At 38.8% G+C, this 20,363-nt stretch overlaps 1 protein-coding gene across 1 annotated transcript in view; it reads left to right on the top strand.

The window, feature by feature from the left end:
• The window catches only part of SPAG16 (sperm associated antigen 16), a 413,195-nt gene that overhangs the window by 248,392 nt on the left and 144,440 nt on the right, over positions 1 to 20,363 (top strand). The window contains exon 14 of the mRNA XM_056349058.1: positions 5,518 to 5,644. Coding sequence (XP_056205033.1) covers positions 5,518 to 5,644 — 127 coding nt within the window. The remainder of the gene's footprint in view (positions 1 to 5,517; positions 5,645 to 20,363) is intronic.

The raw sequence follows: 20,363 nt of genomic DNA, 5'->3' as shown, positions 1-20,363 counted from the left end.
AATACTGGTAGTTTTACATTCTTGACATGAATAATTGGATGTGTCATATGTGAAGCTACCTAGAAATAAAATAGAGGTCATAAAATGTAAAGACATGATAGGATGCATTTATAACAGCATAAACCAAAGTGGCATTTTAATGTCTTAAGCCAGCCCATTTGCTATACTTGCCCATTGATCTTGGCTGGAAAAGTTCTATGCCTAATTTAAACACATTTTGGAGATAAAGCCATATAATGGGAAAGTGATAGGATTTGGTTTTGTTAAAAGGATTCTCCTTTTAACTGTTACAGTTACATCACTGTAACAAAATTGAAGGCTGGTTGTTGCATGACCTTACAAAGCTTCCTCAGAAATGTGTCCACTTTCATAACAGGTGACTTTCTGGTGTAATTTACCCTGACATTTTACCAGCTGGTGATTGCAGGTCACACAGAAGAATGTTATTTAACAGACATGAGAAAGGGTTTAGTTTAGTGTTTGTTCCATGGAATGACTTGAGAGAGGAGTTGCTGGGAAAGATAGCACAGTTTGAGAGTCTTTGTGCATGTAATGTATTTTTGGGGAAAGCATATAAAAATGGTTGGTAGAGGCACTGACTCAAAAGTACATGCTTAAAATCTCATTGATTTCAATTGGCTCTATAGGTGCTTTTAATTAACATGCTTGAAATGAGTTTTAATAAGGCACAGCAATAAAATAAGTAACTATGACTACCTACCTGATCATTCAAATGGTGTCACACCCCACATCCACCAGTTTTCCCAACAGGAGCTGCACATAGAAACCACAAGCTTAAAAAAAACAAAACAAAACAAAAAACAAAAAACAAACAACAAGCCAAGAAAGGAGGTAGAGCTTGCCCTGTTTTCATGGGGTTGGTAGTACACGTTTGATGTCTTTTTAAAAATACTTTTAAATAGCAAAAGAATTGGCAACATGCAATCTCACTTGCCGCTCTGGTTTGCTGTGTGTCTTTGAAAATGAGTACTAAGCTGGTTGGAGCACTGCAGGTTGTCCAGTGCTTTGTGCCCTGTATAGCCTTTAGCAATAAATATGTACCAGGCAATTGTAAAATGCTCCCATCAGGGTGTGCTGGCTTGTTGTCCTTACTGAGTTTTAACTTTGTGCAGATAGGAAAGTATACAGGGTAAGAGAAACATAGCCACTATCTGTATTTTCTTTTCAGTTATTCTACAGTTGATGAAATATTTAACTAGTGCATTATTTGACTGCTATTGTACATTAGTATATTGATGGCAGCCTGTTAATATTCAGCAAAGTCTTATGTGAGTGGAAATGTTTCATATCTTCTGTTTTCAATGCTGTTTTACTGAAAGCACTTTTGAATTTGAATGAACCATTCTGGAATGTGATTCTCAAGAGAAGTCTCTCGAAGTGCAGCAAGTAAAATTTTCCCACCGCAGTTGAGCTAGTGATATCAGTAATGGTATGACTAATTTAAATGCCAGCATTCATGCTATAGGTGTGCTTCTTTATAGCCGTAACAATCTATCTATGTTTCTTTGAACCTGTTAAGAAAAATCAAAACCTGGTGAGGTAGAATAAAGGCTGATTTAGTGCTGGACATCATTACCTTACCTGAATTTAAGGGAAGGAAAACTGACTTTGTAGAGAAAAAGAGAACACTGAGGATAACTAGTCATGAGTCAAGAAAATTCATTAACTGATATTTTATGTTGAAAAAGTAGTAATAACACAGGTGAGGGATGAAGGTTGGAGTCAGTGTCTGAGATGAGGTTGAGAATGCAATCTGCAAAATACTGAACTACTGAGCAGTATTTCTACCGTTTAGTCAGGACCTCTTTTTCTGCCTCTGGATGTAAGTAACAAGAGTACTGCGAATGCCTAACCTACTATTCATGGGTGACTCCCTCTGTCTTCTGAACTAAAATGTTCAGAGATGGTGAAGCTTATATCCATGAGGCTATGTGTTTATAATGAGAAAAAAAAAAATTAGATTATGAACACTGCTACAGATTTATTTTCGTGTAGATGAACTTGAACCATTGGATAGAAATATGAGCTCCCTTAAAAAAAAAACCCAGGGAGATGCTCTACCCTTCATATCAACTTCTGTTTTGTGGAAAAAGGACATCTAAATAAAATGTTCCCCTTTCCAACCAAAAGATAGCTTGTATACAAGACAGTCTTGCTGAAATTATATCTCAACTGGAAGGGAAGATGAGTTTATTTTATGTAGCAGTTCGAAGTTCTTAGAAATATCAGTCAGTCAGTCAGTTACCAGAGTGGTAAATTAAATCTTGAGAGCCAGAGTCCGCTCATCAATACACAATGATATGGAAGTGGCAAGGAGAGAAACAGACAACTGCATCAGGTCTGGGTGTTTATGTTCTTGATGGAAAAGTGCAAATCATTTCTTTCCCTTCTGCTGTTGTCATGGTCCATCACTTTAGTCCATTTTCACCTTGCTAAGGGATTCTGAATGGGCCTTCCTGCTTTGGCACCTAATTAATCTCTCACAAGCCTGTTCTTCCAGCCTGTCTGCCTGGGATGGTCCATATATTATGTCAGTGACTCACAAAATAAAAATATTCTTTTTCCCTTTCCTTTCCTTTCTTTTCCTGTGCTCTTTCATCCCAAGCCCCTCAAGCAGTTGAAGAGGTTATTCTCCCCCTGCCTTTGAAAGGGACATACATGCTGTTATTACAGGAAAATATCCCCTGTTCTTTTAGTGGAACACTGTCACACTGTGGTGTGTAAAGTTGTCTATGTTTTCAAAACTAGTAAGTGCCCGCAAAAATACACAGCAGGATTCTGCTTGTCAAGAAACTCAAAGTCCTTACAGTGTAAACAGGCAAGCAGGAATTTGTTGGTCACTTTTGAAAAATGGCATGCCTATACACAAATAAAAGTATATGATCTGAGATGAAAAGGGCATATTCTGTGGTGTAAAACATTACCATGAGACTGTGAAACAAAAAACACGTTATGTTATTGAAGTTATTTTATTGTCATATATCAAGTGATCGTGAATATCAGATATCTTGTGCACCAAGCTCTAACAGCCACAATACTGTATGACGAGTTTAAAATGAGCCCTTGTGATACAATAACACATGTAGTCTATGTAACAGATAATACTGAAGAGCATAATGTACTATCTATAGTAGAAAAACATAGATTCTGTAAAATGATACCAGTGGAATGAAATATTCCTTCGAATTATATTTCCTGAATAGTATTTCTACTCAGAAACATCTTATCTCCTTTCTACTACTCCTTCTGTGGGGACAGGCTTGGCGTTCAACTCAGTGCTGTATATGCATTTCAGTCTGAGAAACAGAAAGGCATTAAAATAGGTTGGGCAAGTCACTTTGTTAGATCAGTGATCATGGGCAGTGTCCATCAAAACCTTTTAGATCTGCTGGTCTGTAACTGATCTGCAGATACTGATCTGTGCTGTTGATACAAAACCTGCAAGAGCTTTGAGTCTTCTGGTGTCATACATGCAGGAAGAAAAGAAAAAAAAAAATCACATCTTTAATTCCATCTGCTGACAGCTTCCTTAATAAATATTGTAAGAAATTTCTCTGTTAAGAACCACCCAGTAATCTAATTTGCAAGCCCCAATGATATATTCAGCAACCAGCTCAGGGGAGGTGTGTTTCTACTGTCAGAATCACATGAGCAGGGAATAAAATTCTGAGCTCTCACTGAAAGCTGTAATAATTTATGATGAGTTGTTGGCTTTTATTTTTTCATGCTATTTTTGACTCAGCTGAACAAAGAGGATAGAACAGTTACTGACTTTACGCTGATTAGGTTTTTCCATAGTATGCTCACCTACCTGTATGTAACAATATAAACACTGCAAATTCATGAAGTTTCATGTATATCTAGAGAAATCATAGAGTGAAACCTATATCAGCATGGGCGACTTGTAAACAGCCATAATGGGTGGTGAATGCTGGTTCATTTCAGCTGTCTCCCCTCTTGATGTGCTTGTGTAGGAGTTAAGCCTTTGCCATTCTGCTCAGTTTGAATAATCCCAAAACCAAACATTATTACCTTGTGTGTTGTCCTGGTGAGGCATCCCTGGGCTCTTCCTTCTCTTCTCCTGGACTCCAGTTTAAGGAATATTCTACTGTAGTTGCACATAAAAAACAAAACAGAAGCAAAAAAGCTTTTACAAGATCATAGCTACATAGCCAACTTCAGGCTGTTTTGTGAGACAACTGATTCTCTACAGCAGTGGTTGTGTCTCTGTTTCTTACAATTGGAACAGCTTCCTGACTTGTGTTCCGTCTTATCAGGTTCATACCCTCAACTGAGAAGCATCAATAGTGTTGTCTCAGAAAATAACTCATTAAAAGATAAGAAAACAAAATGAAAAGATAAGAAAGCAAAACAGAAACCCTTAGGGTATTGCTTCATAGCTGGTTAGCTATGAGAAGGTGGGATAGCTGGAAGTCTTCAGCCTTGAAAGAACTTCCAGAACTGTGTCACAGAGTAATTCCATCTGAGCTGTGGTCAGTTCATGGTAAAAACCTCAATGGTTAGGATTCCCCTCTGTTTCCTTGTAGAGGACTGAAGGCTGATTAGCATTGATAATGTGCAGCTGTGGCCTTGCCTCAGCGGCAGTGGGTTGATTGACATGGATGATGTGCAGCTGTAGCTCGTTCCTGCTAAGTGGTTAAATAGCCCTGAGGATGGTGGGAGAGGGGGTTGGATGGAGAAGGAAGAGCCTGGGTGTAGTGGAGATAGGGAGCAGTGTAGTCTGGCCTCTGTAGGATGGAAAAATGGCATGAACAATAGAATCTGACTGACTGCAAAAGTCTTGTGGAGATTGCTAATTTGCGTGTGCTGTAACATTTCCTCACATCTGCTTTAAGAACTTACAGCTTATAATGGCTACTGTCGGGGCTTATCCGTAGTAAGAGGCCCGTTCTTCAGTGAAAAGGCCTCTTGGGTGTCTGCAGTGACAAGACTTTGCCCTCAGTGAAGAACTTACAGGCAGCACTTAGTTTCTATAAAGCTTTCTGCAGACCCTGAGAAGAAAGTCAGGCTTCTAGCACTCTGGCTTTCTTCAAGGTATGTGTTGGCATTGTGCTATAGATTTCTTAGAACCTTTGTTCAGGAATAAGATACCTTTAAAAAGGAAATAGTGCTGTCTCTGTCCTACCCTTTCATCCACATTCCTTTTAAATTCTGTATCAACAAGGTTTTTGAGGGTGCACCCAGGAAACATAAAGCGGTGCTCTCATTGTTGCTCCTTACAATTCAGTCTTCTAAAACCGGCTGCTCCATTTCTTTTTACTTCCCTGCTATACCCTTTGTTACTGGGAAGCAAACGCTAAGTGGTTTATTTTCTCTGTAGTATAGTGCTTGGGTGATGAATAGCTGTCTGTTCATTTTTTTCTAAAGAGTATCTAGGAAAGATACATTAAATGTGTTACTAATTTACCTAAACTTGTCTCTTGTTCATATTATCCTGAATGGCAAATGTTGTGTTTCTGTTATTTTATTTTGCAGTGAAAGATGCAGATACACAATGTATGGCCATAAAGATTCAGTCAATAGCATTGAGTTTCTTCAGTTCTCCAACACCGTTCTCACTAGCTCTGCTGACAAGACTTTATCTCTCTGGGATGCCAGAACGGTAATCAGTGTTTTCTTGATCTTTCTTGAATTCAAGCGAAGTGATGGCATGTGTGCTGTAAGAAAAAATGCAAGCCAGTGTAAAAATCAAAATGGAAAGTAAGTGTGATGTGGCAATAGAATATTCACCAAGACAGCTATTATCTTCTGACCAAAAATATCACAATATAACATTTCCATGACATTTGAAATGAGTGAGTCCTCACAGTGCAATGGATGGACATGTGCCAAGATCACTGAATAAACAGGTAGACTTAATTAGGTGGTGGTGTTTTTAGCAACTGATGGTCTGGGTCTGGAAGACTGCATTGCTGCACACTGTGCTGCATCAGTTCTATAGTCAGAGCAGCTGAAGGTCAGTTTTTTTGGGCTTCTTTTGTAAGTGCTGACAAGTGCTTTAAGTTAGTACAAAGGAAATGGGGGGAAATGCCACAGAAGAAACACAGGCTGCATACAAGTCTAATATATTTATTCTTTCTCTAGAAGGGATTCCCCTCCTACCTTGCCCCTGGAACTCAGTGCTGATTTCTCATGGAATATATATTATTTTCTCCATAATATACCACCATAGGTAGTGTCAGAAACTCTACATCTCTTCCTTTATTCTTCTCTACCTTCATTCTATTGGTATCTGTATAAATGGATTTAGTACATTGGAGAGTGTATTTGTCCCTGTTGCTTTGCAGACCAAATATGTAAATACTGTTCAAGTAGAATATAAGAACAAGGCAAGAGGAATTGTCTTTTCTTTCATCAGAAAGTTCAATAATTATTGCTGCTGTTGTGGTATTTCTCATAGAGCAACTCTTGAAAGTCTCAAGTTGCTACTTCAGTTGGTGTTATGGTCGCTTTATATTTCTCAAGCAGTGTAAAGATAAAGGATTCCAGCCCAGAACAGAGAAGGTTGTATTCATGGAAGGGATTTGAGAGGAAGGAGGCAAAGAGCTACTGCTGTGTATTAATAGGTATTGTCATCAGAGCTGTGCAAACATAGGATAAGAAAAACTGACATTAAAATGACAGTAGAATACTTGAGATGCTCATTAGGCAATTTCTATTTATGGATCATAGAAACAGACTGAATAGAAGGTCATTTACTAATAATCCTGGGCATAAAGCACAACAAGTTAAAATGAAGCCAGTCAAGACTCATTTATCTTAAATATGTTGGTTTGTAAGAATATTTGATACCCAAATATGAATAATTCAGAAAGAGAAAACAATATTGAAATACAAACAAAAGTGTAAAACTCAGTGGAAAAATAGATTTCTGCTTTGTTCTATTTTCAATAAATCCTGCAAGGAGCTGTATCTTGCAAATGTCTCAGTAATCTCCTGTTCATAGCAAATTAACAGAATTATAAAAGATTTTTTTCTTTGATAAGCTTATGGAAAAAGCCTGCTCAATTTTCATTCACCAGCATGGTTTTTCAGCTTTGGGTAATTTTACTAAGATAGGAAAGACCTTTTGTGAAAGGAAAACACTGTAGATGGCATTTTGTTGTGTATTTATTGTGTTGAATTGTTTCCCTCTTCAGTGGGAAATCTTGCAGATTTCAGATACATGACCACACTGAAGCATCACTTTAAGTGGTGAAATCACTGTGGAGATGCTGTCTCCCTCTAGATACTGAATAATATTAAACGTTTCCTCCAGAAAGATGAATGATTTTCTCCCATTAATTTGGAACAGAATATTTTCTCACCTCTGTGAGATCAATTAGCATTAAGGAGTACATTTAAGATAATTTTAATGAAACATGAAAATCATATTCCAGTTTGTTTTCTCATAAATTAGATTCATATTACTAATCACATCTTGCTCTTCAATCATTAACTTTAGTCAGCTCTTTATTATTAAAGATAATGGATGCAGAGAACTGTAAGTCAGAGCAGTGTAAGTTGAATGGACAATGAGCTCTGGATTTGGGGCAGAATGGAACATAAATCTTTGTAATTACTAAGCTGAAGCTATAATGCAGCCTTCAGACTTTGGAAACACATGGTATGACTTTTTTTTCTTTCTTTCTTTTTTTTTCTGGATAACACAGGGTAAGATCTAGTGGTTCAGAAAAATCTACAGCACATTGACTGTAATTTTAAACCTGTGATGTAAATTCCCTGTAGGGAAATGAGAACACAGAAGAATGAATAGTATTTAGACAGATATGGCTCTTTCCAAACATTTTGGGAGCAAATACAGAGTGTTCATGTTGGATTTGGATAGGAACCATCCTCATGCTGTTCCAGACTCCTAGTAGATTAGATGTATGAGACTGAGGCTGCAATTCATTGGTAGGAATTTGTTGCCAGTAAAGCTGATGGTTCTCGTGCCAAGATAAGCTGCGGAATTTATTTCTCTTTATGCCAGTTTCATAGAAAGACAAGCATATTCTGGCTTTTCACCAGACTATTTTCTCGCTGATACATCAGAGTGTGCATCTCTACTCATGAATTGCAAAGTGTGTCCAATGATAAATGTGAGAGGTGCAAAAGAACATGAGACCCCAAGAGTGCAAGTTCATTTGCTTGGGTTAATTCTTCTCATGATAAGCAGTCTGCCACTCATCTGTATCCCCACATTCTGATGAGTAATTTCTTGGGGCTAGTCAGATTTTTCTGGATAACATTTGAGCCAAGCTGAATCTTTGCTTTTTCTCAGACAGATAAAATGCCAAATATTTATACACTTAAATAATTAAATGTGGGGGGGGGGGAAGTACTCACACTTCATTCTGCATGTTTGAAGCTTATTGATTTAGTAACTCTCTCATCTGCTTTCTGATTTCTGAAATGTCAGGTTCTATAACTGGCTATTTCATATTTGAAGAAGTTATGCAGTGACTGTTGTCATTTAGAAGTCAGCATTCAGTAGCAATGTCCTAAGGAATCTGCCCAACAAGGATTTGGAAAGACTTGTGTGTGTACTTCACTGGACAGTCTCATTCATATCAATGATACTATTCTTGTGAATAAAGTTCAGCACATCCACAGCTCTGTAAAAAGTTAGATTCATACAGTACTCTGTTTTTCTATTTGATTTTGTGAAAAAACTAAGCATCTGAAATGTTGATTGATAATTATTGTCCATTTTGGTCTCTACTTGTCACTGATATTCAAGTGCTTGTAGTTTAATTTTTTAATTATCCAGGATATATTTCTGACTTTATATAGTGTAGCCCAGTGATTTAAGACAAGCCTTATTTTTCTGCATTCCTTTTGCCAGAAGACTGCTGGCACATAACACAAATGAAATGATCCCATTCCCACCCCACTTTCAAACCCATATCCCTGACAACCAGACAGGAAGGCATCAGGCAAGTCAGCTTTTTACTATTTCGGTCAAAGATTACTTAATTGGGGGTAAGACAGAGCAGTGGAACAGTCACCAGATGAGAGTTCTGGCTCTGTGCATCAAATTTTACCCTTGACAGTAACTTCTGGGCTGAACAGCACAATCAAAAGTTAGCAGCTCTGAGGTGGTGTGGTCTTTGATGAATAACACAGGCACCAGTCTCAGAGGAAAAGGGAAAGAACAGAATGAGACAGCCTAAAATCCTGCTTTAAAAGTAGCAAATAGCTCCCAGTAGTAATCACACATTCTTATTGAGCCAGAACCTGGCTGTGGCCACCGTACTCCTCACAGACTGCTGTCACCAAAGTGAGGGAGGGGAGTGGGAATCCAGGCAGAGCCTCCTTTCTGGCCCAAGCAGGAGTGAGGCAATTGGTTCTCTTAGCCCCTGGAAAAGGTTCATGAATGTGGTACAGCTACACTTTATATAGTGGGGCAGGCTGGACTTTTGGGGCGACATTACACTCAGAGAAAAACATTAGGAAGAAGTTGTCAGTGAAGAGAGAGATGCAGCTGCGCATCCCTTTAAGGCAGGTTTTTTTTCTTTAAATGTGATATTGGATAAAAAAGGCCCTTATGTACAGCCCCTTTTAAAGCATTATTTCCTAATAAATTGAGGCTTCTGTACTCATGATGTCTGCTTATCATTTTCTACTAATGATTTTTGAATGTTAGCTAAGGTTTGACAGAGTTTAAGTTTCCATGCAGTTAGGTCTCTGGGCAAACCCAAATGAGTGCCCCAGCTGGGAGAAGTGGCAATGGGTGCTCAGCCCTGCTGTCAGGCTCCACCTCTCCTGTGGTACACAGCAATCCCACCACCCTTGTTCTACAGTGTTACCGGTGGTGGCGGTGAGATGCTGCCTTGGCCTTTTGTTTCTTGGCTTTTCACAATCTACCCCACATACTTTTAGATCCTGAAATGATCTGTCTGTGATTTCAAAGAAACAGCGGAGTAAATCTTCAGGAATTTGGGGTGTTGTAATTTGCATTTTTGCGGTCTCTTAAAAGGCATCCAATTTAAGGCATACACTATTTAACAGGGCTTTTCACACTGTGTCCTAACACAGAATAAATGCTTACATACACCAGGTTTTGAGCTGTCTGCTAAGGTTGCCAGCTTTGATGTGGCATTTTAATGATGAGGGCTTAGCTGTTTGCGTGTTTCATATGAATGTAGAATAATTACAATGATGCTGACCTGAGCTGCAGTCTTGCCATTTTTTCCTTCACAATATACCTCATCTTCCCCCACTGTGTGATGTCTATGGCATGGGACAGCCCTGCTGTGGTTCCTGTTGCAACTGGATTGTGCCTGAAAGTTAACTCTTACTTGATTAAATTCAGTGGAATTGTTCCCAGCTAGGAATTTGCTTAGATAACCTTTTTCTTTCTTCTAGTGAAGTTATCTTTTAGACTCCTTATTTTCATTGTTGATTTTGTCCGAGTTAAGTAGTTTTAAAATCAGTAATTCCCTAAAATAACCTGTTCTATTTTTTTCCTTCCAGTGAAATATAAATTATCTTTTTAACTACTTGTTTTATAAAGTGGATTTTCTCAGAACTTTTTTGTCAGTAGCTGTACTGTGGGAACACCCAGATCTTTGTTGGGGTGCTGCCTATCTATGGTGGGTGCTTTTACACCTGTGTTTATTTGGAGGGGGAATTCACCATGCAAATTCAGGAAAAATGTCAGAATATTTAAAGATCAGGCATATGAGACAGGCATAGAGCAGCCAAAGGGAGTTATTTTGAAAACCAATCTGGTCATCTTTGCGTTTTGTGGCCTAGACCGGTTGATTTATCCCCAGGTAAACACCTTAGACACAAAATTATTAGTCAGAATATCCTCAGGGTATTGGATATGTCAGTTTTATTTGAACCCTTTTGAACTCCTGAGGAATGAATTCAAGAGCTGAGTGGATAGACAGGATGGGTCGTTTAAAAACTCTTTGACAGGCAGTTTATGGTTCAAGTCAATCCTCTTCAAAAGTAGGTCAAAGATTGAAGTTGTCAGTATTGAAGACAAAGAGCTCTTCCATGCAAACTTCAAATCTCTTAGTGTAATTGAATTATGTTGCTGTAAATAAGGGACATGCAATGATAAGTCCAGTTCCTGGCATGAAGTATAACAAATTTTGTGATCCTGATTTTGTTCTGTGTTTGTAAATAATGGGTTCCTATTTTAAAACTCTCTGTCTTAATATGAAAAGGAATTTGAGTCACAGTAACATATGAAATCAAAACCAAATAGCTATGAATACAGATTATGTTTTCTCCAAGAAGTAATATCATGAAAGACAAAAGTAAAACTTGAAGAGGTTTATGTTAAATCTGTTTGGGATGCTTTCCTAGAGACTTGGAATCAATTTTTTTAAAACCGAAAATATGACTGAGAAAAAAGTCTTGATTTCTTTCTAATCTTGAAAAATAATCGTAAGAAAATCTTGATATAGTCACTGTCATTTTTAAAAATGCTATATTCTGACTTCCCTCCAAAACAACTTCTGTGGAAAAAAAAAAGCAGGTTAAAACAAAATATTTCAAATAACGAGCATATAACTGCTATTTGGAACAGTTGACCGAGATGCAAGCAAGAAAGTATCCTATGTTCTTATTTTGCTGTCAGCTGGTTGGGTTTTTTCTTCTTGAGAGGCAGGAAAAGTTACCCTTCCAACTGTATTTGGCTGATGTCCCCAGAATGACCCTCAGACTGGAACTATGTCTCTGTCTTTCCTTTGGCCTGCCTTTACTGACTTGTCCCTCCTTTTCCTTGCCTTCCTGACTTTGCTCCTAAATCAAACCATTAAAACCATAAATAGTTAAACCATTTAAAAAGGTTTAACAAACTGTGCAATCAGTTGATCTCAAGGGATTTTTTTCCCTGTTAGACTAGGTTTAAATTAGACTCTATAAGCGTTTTAGATCAGACAAGTTGCCTTGTTTTGCAAAGCTCAGTGGTTGGACTTGGTCTTAAAGATCTTCTCCAACCTAAATGATCCTATGATTGTACTATTCTAAAGCTCTGGGTGAATTAGTGGCACTTAATTATTGTTTCATTAAGCTGTTCCTGTACATTGACATGCCTGGGCCTGTCCACTGGATGTCAGAGTCCTTTTGCCAGTGAAAAGGCAGTCCCTTTTAACACGTCTTCCTCTGCCTTGTCTCCGCGACACAGAAAAGCTGTATTCTTCATGTCAAGGAGAAGTCTTTGAGAAGACAAGGCAATTCTGTCTACTAAAGCTTAATATCCAGCTTGACTCCTAATTCATGTGAAATATATTAAATGGCTTTATCTTGGCAGTGATGTAGTTAGTTAAAATACCACCTTTTCATCATGATGTTCACAGTCATTTAAGCTGCTACTAGAAAAGATAGCAACAGGGTCCTGTGCAGCCCGATGCATTTGTTCCTGTACAGTTGTGGTTTCCCCAAGGATACTGCCTGGGTTTCCTCCTGTAGCTGGAAGTTTGCGCGCTTCAGGCAAGGCTTCTTGCAGTGCAGTGCTGCCTGGTTTTAACTTACTGTGTGTCTGAGAGGAAGTCTTGGCTCCTTTCTCATATTCTTCCCTTTTCCATGGCCAGAGCAGTCTACAGTCCTTACCTAACAAGCTATAGGTGGACCTGCTTTTGAACTCCTGCTTGCTGCTAAGCTCACAAACCTCCCAGCACACCTCATCGCCTGCCTCTCTCCCTCCTAACGGGTCACTGCAGCCACCCTTCTGCAAGGTTTCATGCCTTACACCAAGGCTCCTCTTCTGGTTTAAGGCTGTCTTTCATCCACGTGCTGTGTTTCCCCCATGCTCCCCAGATGGTCCCCCCAATCTAATGATGGTTGATGGGGAGGTGTTTTGGCCCTGTGAGTCTCAGCGCCCAAGTTTCTATTACTCTTGCCTTGCCAGCTAGGAGGTTGCTTCTGGGCAAGGCATTTTGGAGTGATGTAGTTGTGTGAAACACATGCCTATAATTACAAATGAGGGACATCCATATTCCAGGCAGCAGGCCATGCAATTCACAGCTCTGCTGACAGCTCCCTGTGATGTATCACTGACGCAGATGTGTTGTAAACTTGCAAGGGCAGGCAGAGAGGCAACAGTGGAATGGAGGAGAGTATCAATTCACTACAGATTGAATCGGATTTCATCAGGTGTAAAATTAAAGTGGATCAGTTTTCATTTGCTGCTGGTTATCTTAGAATATTAGTAGTAATTAGAGAGCTATAAATAGATACATTTGAAATATTTGAAGCTCTAGCCAGGGGAATAGTCTGGCTATAGATTTCAGTAAACAGATAGTGTGGCTCCTGGCACGCTGTGCAGGGAGTGGGTTCTGTTGGAATATGCAGTGTAATGGCATTTGACTGTGTCACTGATTATTTAGAAACAAAGTGAGAGAAGCAGGCTGTATTCCTGTCTGGGCAGCAAATAGATTGACCTGAATGTGAACTTCTTACCAGCTGCCTGTGTATATCTATAATGTGTGTCCATGATATATTGCAGTAAGTATGAATTTAATTTTTATGTCGCCAATGTCACTTTGAAACAAAATGAGAGTAAAGTTCCCTCAAAGTCTTTGGGAAAGGCCTGACTGCAAAATAACATTTGCATTGACTTCTTGGTCCTAAAACTCTAATTAAATTATTGATTATGAAGCTGGCTGCTTTCTTAATAGTTCCTAATGTAACAATTAAAGCAAAGTAAGTAATTAAAAATGAAAAGATCAGTCCACAAGTACAATCTTCAAAAGGTCATTTTCAACTTAATCGCTTTTTTGAAAGAGGCAAGAATAAAACAAATGAGTCATTAGTAAAAAAGCAATTTTGTGTGTGTATGTGTGTAATAATGTTCCTGCCAGATTACCACTGGCCACACAATGCCTAAATTAATTAAAAATAATAGCTGAATTTACTTAGTTGATATTATATTAACACCTCTCTTCCCAGACCAGGCCTCCGTTGTGTGCAATAGAAGGTACATAGCCATAGCATGCTTCTACTCTGGACAGCTGATAACCAAGGCAAAAGCCAGAAGCTTCAGCCAAGGAGACAACAAAATTTCAGTGAAACTATTATGTTAGTGTTTAATATCGTAAGTAGTGCTTTGTACTACACAGACCACTTATTAGCAACTTTTTTATAGGTGTGAGAAGTAAGGGGAAATTTTTAAGGCTCAGTTAAATTGGTCCATGGGTGTTTATAGGTGTGAAAGGTAGCAGAGAGGAAAGCACAAAGGTGTTTGCCAGACAATTTTTAAAAGACCAGTTAACACTGTTGCCTTTGACAGAGCAGAAGTGAGAGGTGACACTGGACGATTTAAGAACTGATAGAAAGTTTGGAACCTGCAAGCGCAAACTAGTCGCTTGTAAACAAGTTACACAACCAGGCACTGGTTGCCATCCTGGGCATGGAGAACTGCGGAGTTCTGTGCTGGTTGCATTCTGTACTGCGGGCTTTTCACAAGGTGCTCGTACTGTTGTATGAAGTAAAATCAGTCACAGCTTTTGCATCATCTCTGAAATTTAGCTACCATGTCTTGACAAGTCAGGGAAGGAAATAGATTTGAGGTGAAAGCTCTATTACAAATACTTTACTCTCTGCCACAGATCTTTTAGTATAAAATGAATAGCTTACATATCACTGCAAAAGTAGCTATTTGGTGCAATAGTTCACAGGTACGAAGACAGCCTGTTCTGATGCCGGTTATAAATGTAGTTCAGTATCACCGTACTGCTTGCACATGCAAGCTAATCAGAAACTAAGCCAAACTTTGAAGCATGGATGTGGAAATTTGCTAAGCAAACACCTGCTGTAGTTGGCATCTCCTGTGCCTGTAGAACATGTGCATTCCTGTGCGCAGGGAAATTCATTAAACCATGGGAGACAGAATTCAGATAAGCATGTACATCAAAGAAATATGTGTCAGGGTATCTAGGAGCTGCCTAATATTGTGAACTTTGTAGACATCTGGGGAACTGAGATCCCATGAACAGTTACTGTGCACAACAAATGTCAGTGCTTTCACTAGGTAGTAATTGTTGTGCTTGCTACAGTTAGATTCAGCTTCAACACGGTTGCTCAGAGTCAAATCCCATTCTTGATGAGTCAGGGGGTGTGTGTGTGGAAATTCCTATGCCATTTAGGTTGCATGAGAAATAGATAAATCTGCTAGTCTATTAAGGTAAAGGCATTGCATCTTAAATGTGTTTTTTTTTTTCCTTTCCGCAATTAATTGTGGAATCTTCTTATCAATTGAGGAAAGCAGATTATAGACATGAACTCTTTATGAAAGGCCCTCTTAGTGGATCAGCATGTCTGCCTATCTACCTGCACACCTACAATGCTCTAACATGTTGTGCTGAAGAAAAGGAGTAGATGGTTTGTTATCTTTCCTTTCATCTGGTTTCCCCGGCGAGCTGTTTTTAAGTGCTGATAAGTACAGAGCTGCTGTTCTGTCAGGTTGAAGTAAGGTGTCTGGACACATTTGTTTACACAGAATATGCTATGATGGGTTCTTACTTTTCCAATTCAAAGATTACACTAGACTCTCTAGTCCAAGCATGAGCTGTTATATATCAAATCATGTATTCCACTGCCCCTTCCCAGACATAGCTATAAAAACTTAAGTTTCAGAAGTCTGATGACATGGTGACTGTGGCTAGTCATTCTTAAAAAGATCTATTAAAAACCAAACAAATCCCAAACTAACAGATCAATTTCCTTTCTACTAATGTTGTGAGGTTAAGTAATATATTTTCAATAAGTAACTTTCCAGTTTGATAGATACTGAATCAAAATGTTATGGTCAATCAATCTGTCTCATTGTATAGATTACTCCCTTCTAACTGCTACTGCTTGTATGTAGATTTATTCCCATTCTGGCTCCCCAAAGCTCACATGTCCTTTTCATAATAGCAAAGGAGAACACTGTCTGGGAAGCGGCTTGAACTGAGAAGCAGGCAGACCTTTGGGATGACTTCAGCTGTGTGTTCAAAAGACTGGAATTTCAGAGTTTGCATGATATTTGCTTAAAAAATATTTTCTTGCTGCTTCAAGACAGCTTAATTAGTCAAATTTAAGTGTCATCTGTAAAATAGTTGAGGGTCCTAGTTTTGAAGGAAGAGCTGTAGGCTGACAAATTGGTTTTGAGTAGGATGCCCCATGCAGTGTCAGTGGATAGTGAAAGCTTGCCATGGTAATTCATACTTCAAACATTTCTGATATGACAGAATTTTTGTAGTACATATTTAATGTACAAAGAACTGCCAGGTTTAAAACAGTTTTATGCTCTGATACCCCCAAGGCAACAGCACAGATAGGTGTTGTTCACATTTTATGGTCCAAGGCCAAAATGCAACTCTTTGATTATAATTGAATTCAGCTTCCACATTTATAAGCATGATAAATAGTTGAGGATATTTTATATTAAGAGGCAGCATGGTTGGTCTAATATGAAACTGATACAAAATTCGGGAGATGCTTCTTCTCTTCCTCACACAGCCAGGAATTTACTTATGAGGAACAGGCATATCACTTCACCTCTTTTCCATCTCCCATTTCACCTTGGTGATGTAAATTTTATCTTGGTGATATAAACTGTGGCATAGGACATGAAAAAAACACATTAAAAAATGAGAGTGTTGCCATCTTACAGTGTGCTGTCCTAATAAACTAAAGAGGATCCAGCTGAGGTCCTAAAATTTGAATACATTTAAATCTCTCTTTCTGGAATCTTTTTCTCCACTCATGTCTTCTGGGTTATTTTGTAGAAAGGATTAAATTCATGCAAATGAGAGATAGGCCTGGTTGCTAAAATGGTGGAGATGGAATATAAAGTTGTTCTGAGATGGAGCTTCAGGTGTTGTACAGCATTGATATGGATACTGGGAGACATTAGCATGGACTGTTGGAGAGGAGAAGCAATGAGGCAGCACCTCATTTGTGTTGTACAGCTCTGTTTAAAATTGCTCCAGTAGACTACCCCAATGGGATTTCATATTGCCTATAGAAATAGAGGTGCACATGCTTTTGTTGTCTTGAAGACAAGGTAGTGTGATGGCACTGTAATTGTGAACTAGTGGTGACTCACCTTGTGGAGAACTGTGATCTGAACTGGTATCCTGAGAACCCCAAATGTTCCCACTCAGCAGCAATGAATACAATGCTAATTACATGCTGTAATTTATGCGAAGCAATGAAGAGATCTGTCTCTGTCACTGTGCCAGTCTGGACTTCCCTAACAACAGGATGGTGTTCCAGTCAGTGGTGTGAATTGCTGTGTCACTGTAGTTAACAACCAGGTTTTCTTGCATCGCAACATTTGCCCAGGCTCTTCATCTGGATGCAAGCTTCTCCTCAGAGTGCTGTGGGCTCACTTCAGAATTTCCTCTGTCTGTTTTCTCCTCCTGTGTTTAATGGTATCTCCTTTATTTTCTTAGAACAATTAGGCATACCTCAAGGATGTACATTTACCAAACCGGTCAGCCTGCAATTCCTCATCTCTACCATACATCCTAGTCACACACACTATCCCATGCCAAAGCCAGCTGTGAGTGCACTAATCCCTTCACAAATGCTACATTTGGATGCTTTGTGTCCTGCTCTCCTGGCAGGATAAGGTCCACCAGTTTCATTTCAGGAGGGCCATCTCAGAGCCCCCCTTGATTGTGAGGTAGGTGATTTCAGAGCTATGATAAAAAATAAGCTTCAACAGTGGCATCATCGTCTCTCAAGTTCAGAGTTTGCTGCAGCACTACTAAAATTAATTGTTTCAGGACCTAAAGTGTCCTGGCAACAACAGAGGAGGAATGAGATGCTGCCAAAAAGGTACCACCAGTTGATCTCCTGAGAACTGACTGTTCCTGCATCACTCAGCATGGTTTTCAGGACAGAAAGGATTTACCGGTAAACACTGGTTTTACAGTTTATTTAGCTTTTCATTTTCTCTAACAATAAATATGTGATTATTGCATTCCTGTTTTTCTTCTTTTGTGGCTCAATCGCAGCTTCTCTGTTTCCAAGCGGCTTTTAGGCCAGTGTTGTGCAAATGATAGTAGTTTACATGCCAGTCCCTTACTCAGCTGATTGTTTCTTTCCCCTCTCTCCTCAAAAATGTTTTATAGAGAAGCAGTAATCTTTCAAAAAGGAGACATTTATCACATGCAGATTGAAAACACTAGGACAAAACTGATAGGCAAGAAGCAAAATTTAGCAATGTGATAAAGCCTTTGTACATACTTTTCCCATGTTGGCGACGAGAATAAATATCAAAGGTCCAATTCTGCACTGTGAACAAGCTCACAGGAAAGGAGGGTAGTGATGTATGCTGATATGACTGTGCCACAGTCCTACTCTTTATTTAAATCTCTTCTGGTTTATACTAGTTTTGTGCAAAAGCAACAAAGTTTCTTTAGCAAAAAGTTACTGAAGAACAGGAGTGGTCAGGACTAGAGTAAGGCCAGGTGGGACCCTCTGCATATTGCACTCCAGGATCTACCCTGATCCTGCTGCCAAACCCGTTCCCCTTTCCAGCCCCATCCAGTAATTGCATGCAACTGGTTTTACTAGTTGAGGTGGAACCCTAGAATGTTGAGTCTGGGACTTGATGCTTTTTGGAAATGCAGATAGCATGTCTGCTTGTCACAGAGGCTGTGCCTTGGGAAACAGGTAACATCTTGATAAATGCTCTTGTGTTAACTCTACTTGCCATATCTTTTGAAGTTTAGCTTTTATAATTGTGATTATTACAGACTTTTGTAATTTTTCGTTTATTGTCTTCTACATTCAGTGAAAATTTGAACGCATTCACAGTTTGTTGGTCCTGGCCGTCGTACTCTCTGCCTTGGTTAAGTAAGAAATGGAGAGACCTGCATGTGGGAGAGCTCATGAACATGCTTTGTCAGTCGTTTTCTCCCAAATTATCTGTGATTTTCCTGCAGTGCCACCATCACAGAGACGGAATATAGGATAAGTTAAAATCAGACCTTTAGACATAAGAAAATTGGAGTCTGAGTATTTTATTTTACACAGTTAAAGTACCAATAATTGTCAGTCATATTTGTAATGAGTATAATCTGAGTGTAAAAAAAAAAAATCAAGTTCATAGGAAATAGGATAGGAAATGCAAGATGCTTTGAAGATAAAAAATAAAGCAGTTTTATTCTGAGAAAAACTGCATAACGTTTGAATAATTTTGGTTTAGGGGAAGGGTTTTTTTTTAATTTGGTTCCCTGTAAAATCTTCCTTTTCCAAATCTGGAAAATGGATTTTACAAGATCTACTGTGGATTTGTAGAGTATTCCCATTTTTGATTCTCTCTTAATCATGTTACTGAAAAGTAGTCTTTTGTCAGCTCCCCTCTGAATAATGCAGAGCCTCATGTCTCAAATTCCCCCTGCCACTGACAGCAGCAGACATGACCCATGGTGATGAAGTTCAGCTGGATTCAATTGAGCACAGGCAGGGAGAGGCCCGACATTCCCCCATGAGAGACTGTCTTTCTGGGGCTGGCTGAGGACACCCTACAGCCAATGAACCCCAGGGGCACGCATGCACTCCTCTCCAGTACAAATTTTCTGAGACCTGACATCAGGGCACATAGCATCTTTGGAGCTAGAGGGCTTTATTTCAGAAGAATAATTGTCCTCCTTTAAATAGAGCAGCTTTGCTGTGGCTAAGACTGATGTTTTGGTGGGTTTTTTTTTTCTTTTGTGACACTCTCTTGTTATTACTTTTTTTGTTAATCCAGAAAGTACTCTTTCTCCAGAGGAAAAATGAACATATTGATATCATGATTTGATTTTTAATTTAGATCCAAATGTTTCCAGTGGAGTGTGACTTGCTGTAAATGAGAGTTAAACAATTGTTGAACACGTACCTGCAAGTTAAAAAGAGTGTGTCTACAAGCGTGGGGAAGTATGTGTGCACACATTTTTCTAGATATATTTTGCTCTCAGAAACATTAATTAGTAGTGAAGAGTAAATAGTTGTATTAAACCTAAAATGATAGAGGTGGTTATGTGACACTGCATAATAACTAGAAAAGCAGAAAATAGTCTACTAACGCAATGTTCAAAAATGGGTTGGTGTAGTAATGACAGCCTATAGCTAGCTGCCTGCTATCTGACTTAGACATGCCACTTTTGAAAAGTTTGCTTATTAAACAAATTGATGAAGCAACTTTGTTACTAGGCTCACTCAACATTAGCAAGTGGATTGCATTTCCTAATTATCATGTAAGGAAATGGATAGTAAAGCTTTTCCCTAAAATATGCATTACCGATTTTCACACCTTATTCCAAATTTTCTCATTTTTAACCTGCCAAAATGCAATAAATATCTGTTTGGGATATGAAAAAAAGCAATTCTTTCTTCTTTAA

The sequence above is a fragment of the Falco biarmicus genome, chromosome 8 (assembly GCF_023638135.1).
Source record: "Falco biarmicus isolate bFalBia1 chromosome 8, bFalBia1.pri, whole genome shotgun sequence".
Classification (NCBI taxonomy): domain Eukaryota; kingdom Metazoa; phylum Chordata; class Aves; order Falconiformes; family Falconidae; genus Falco; species Falco biarmicus.
Note: the sequence above shows the minus strand (reverse complement) of the source record. Positions and strands in the feature narration are given on the sequence as shown.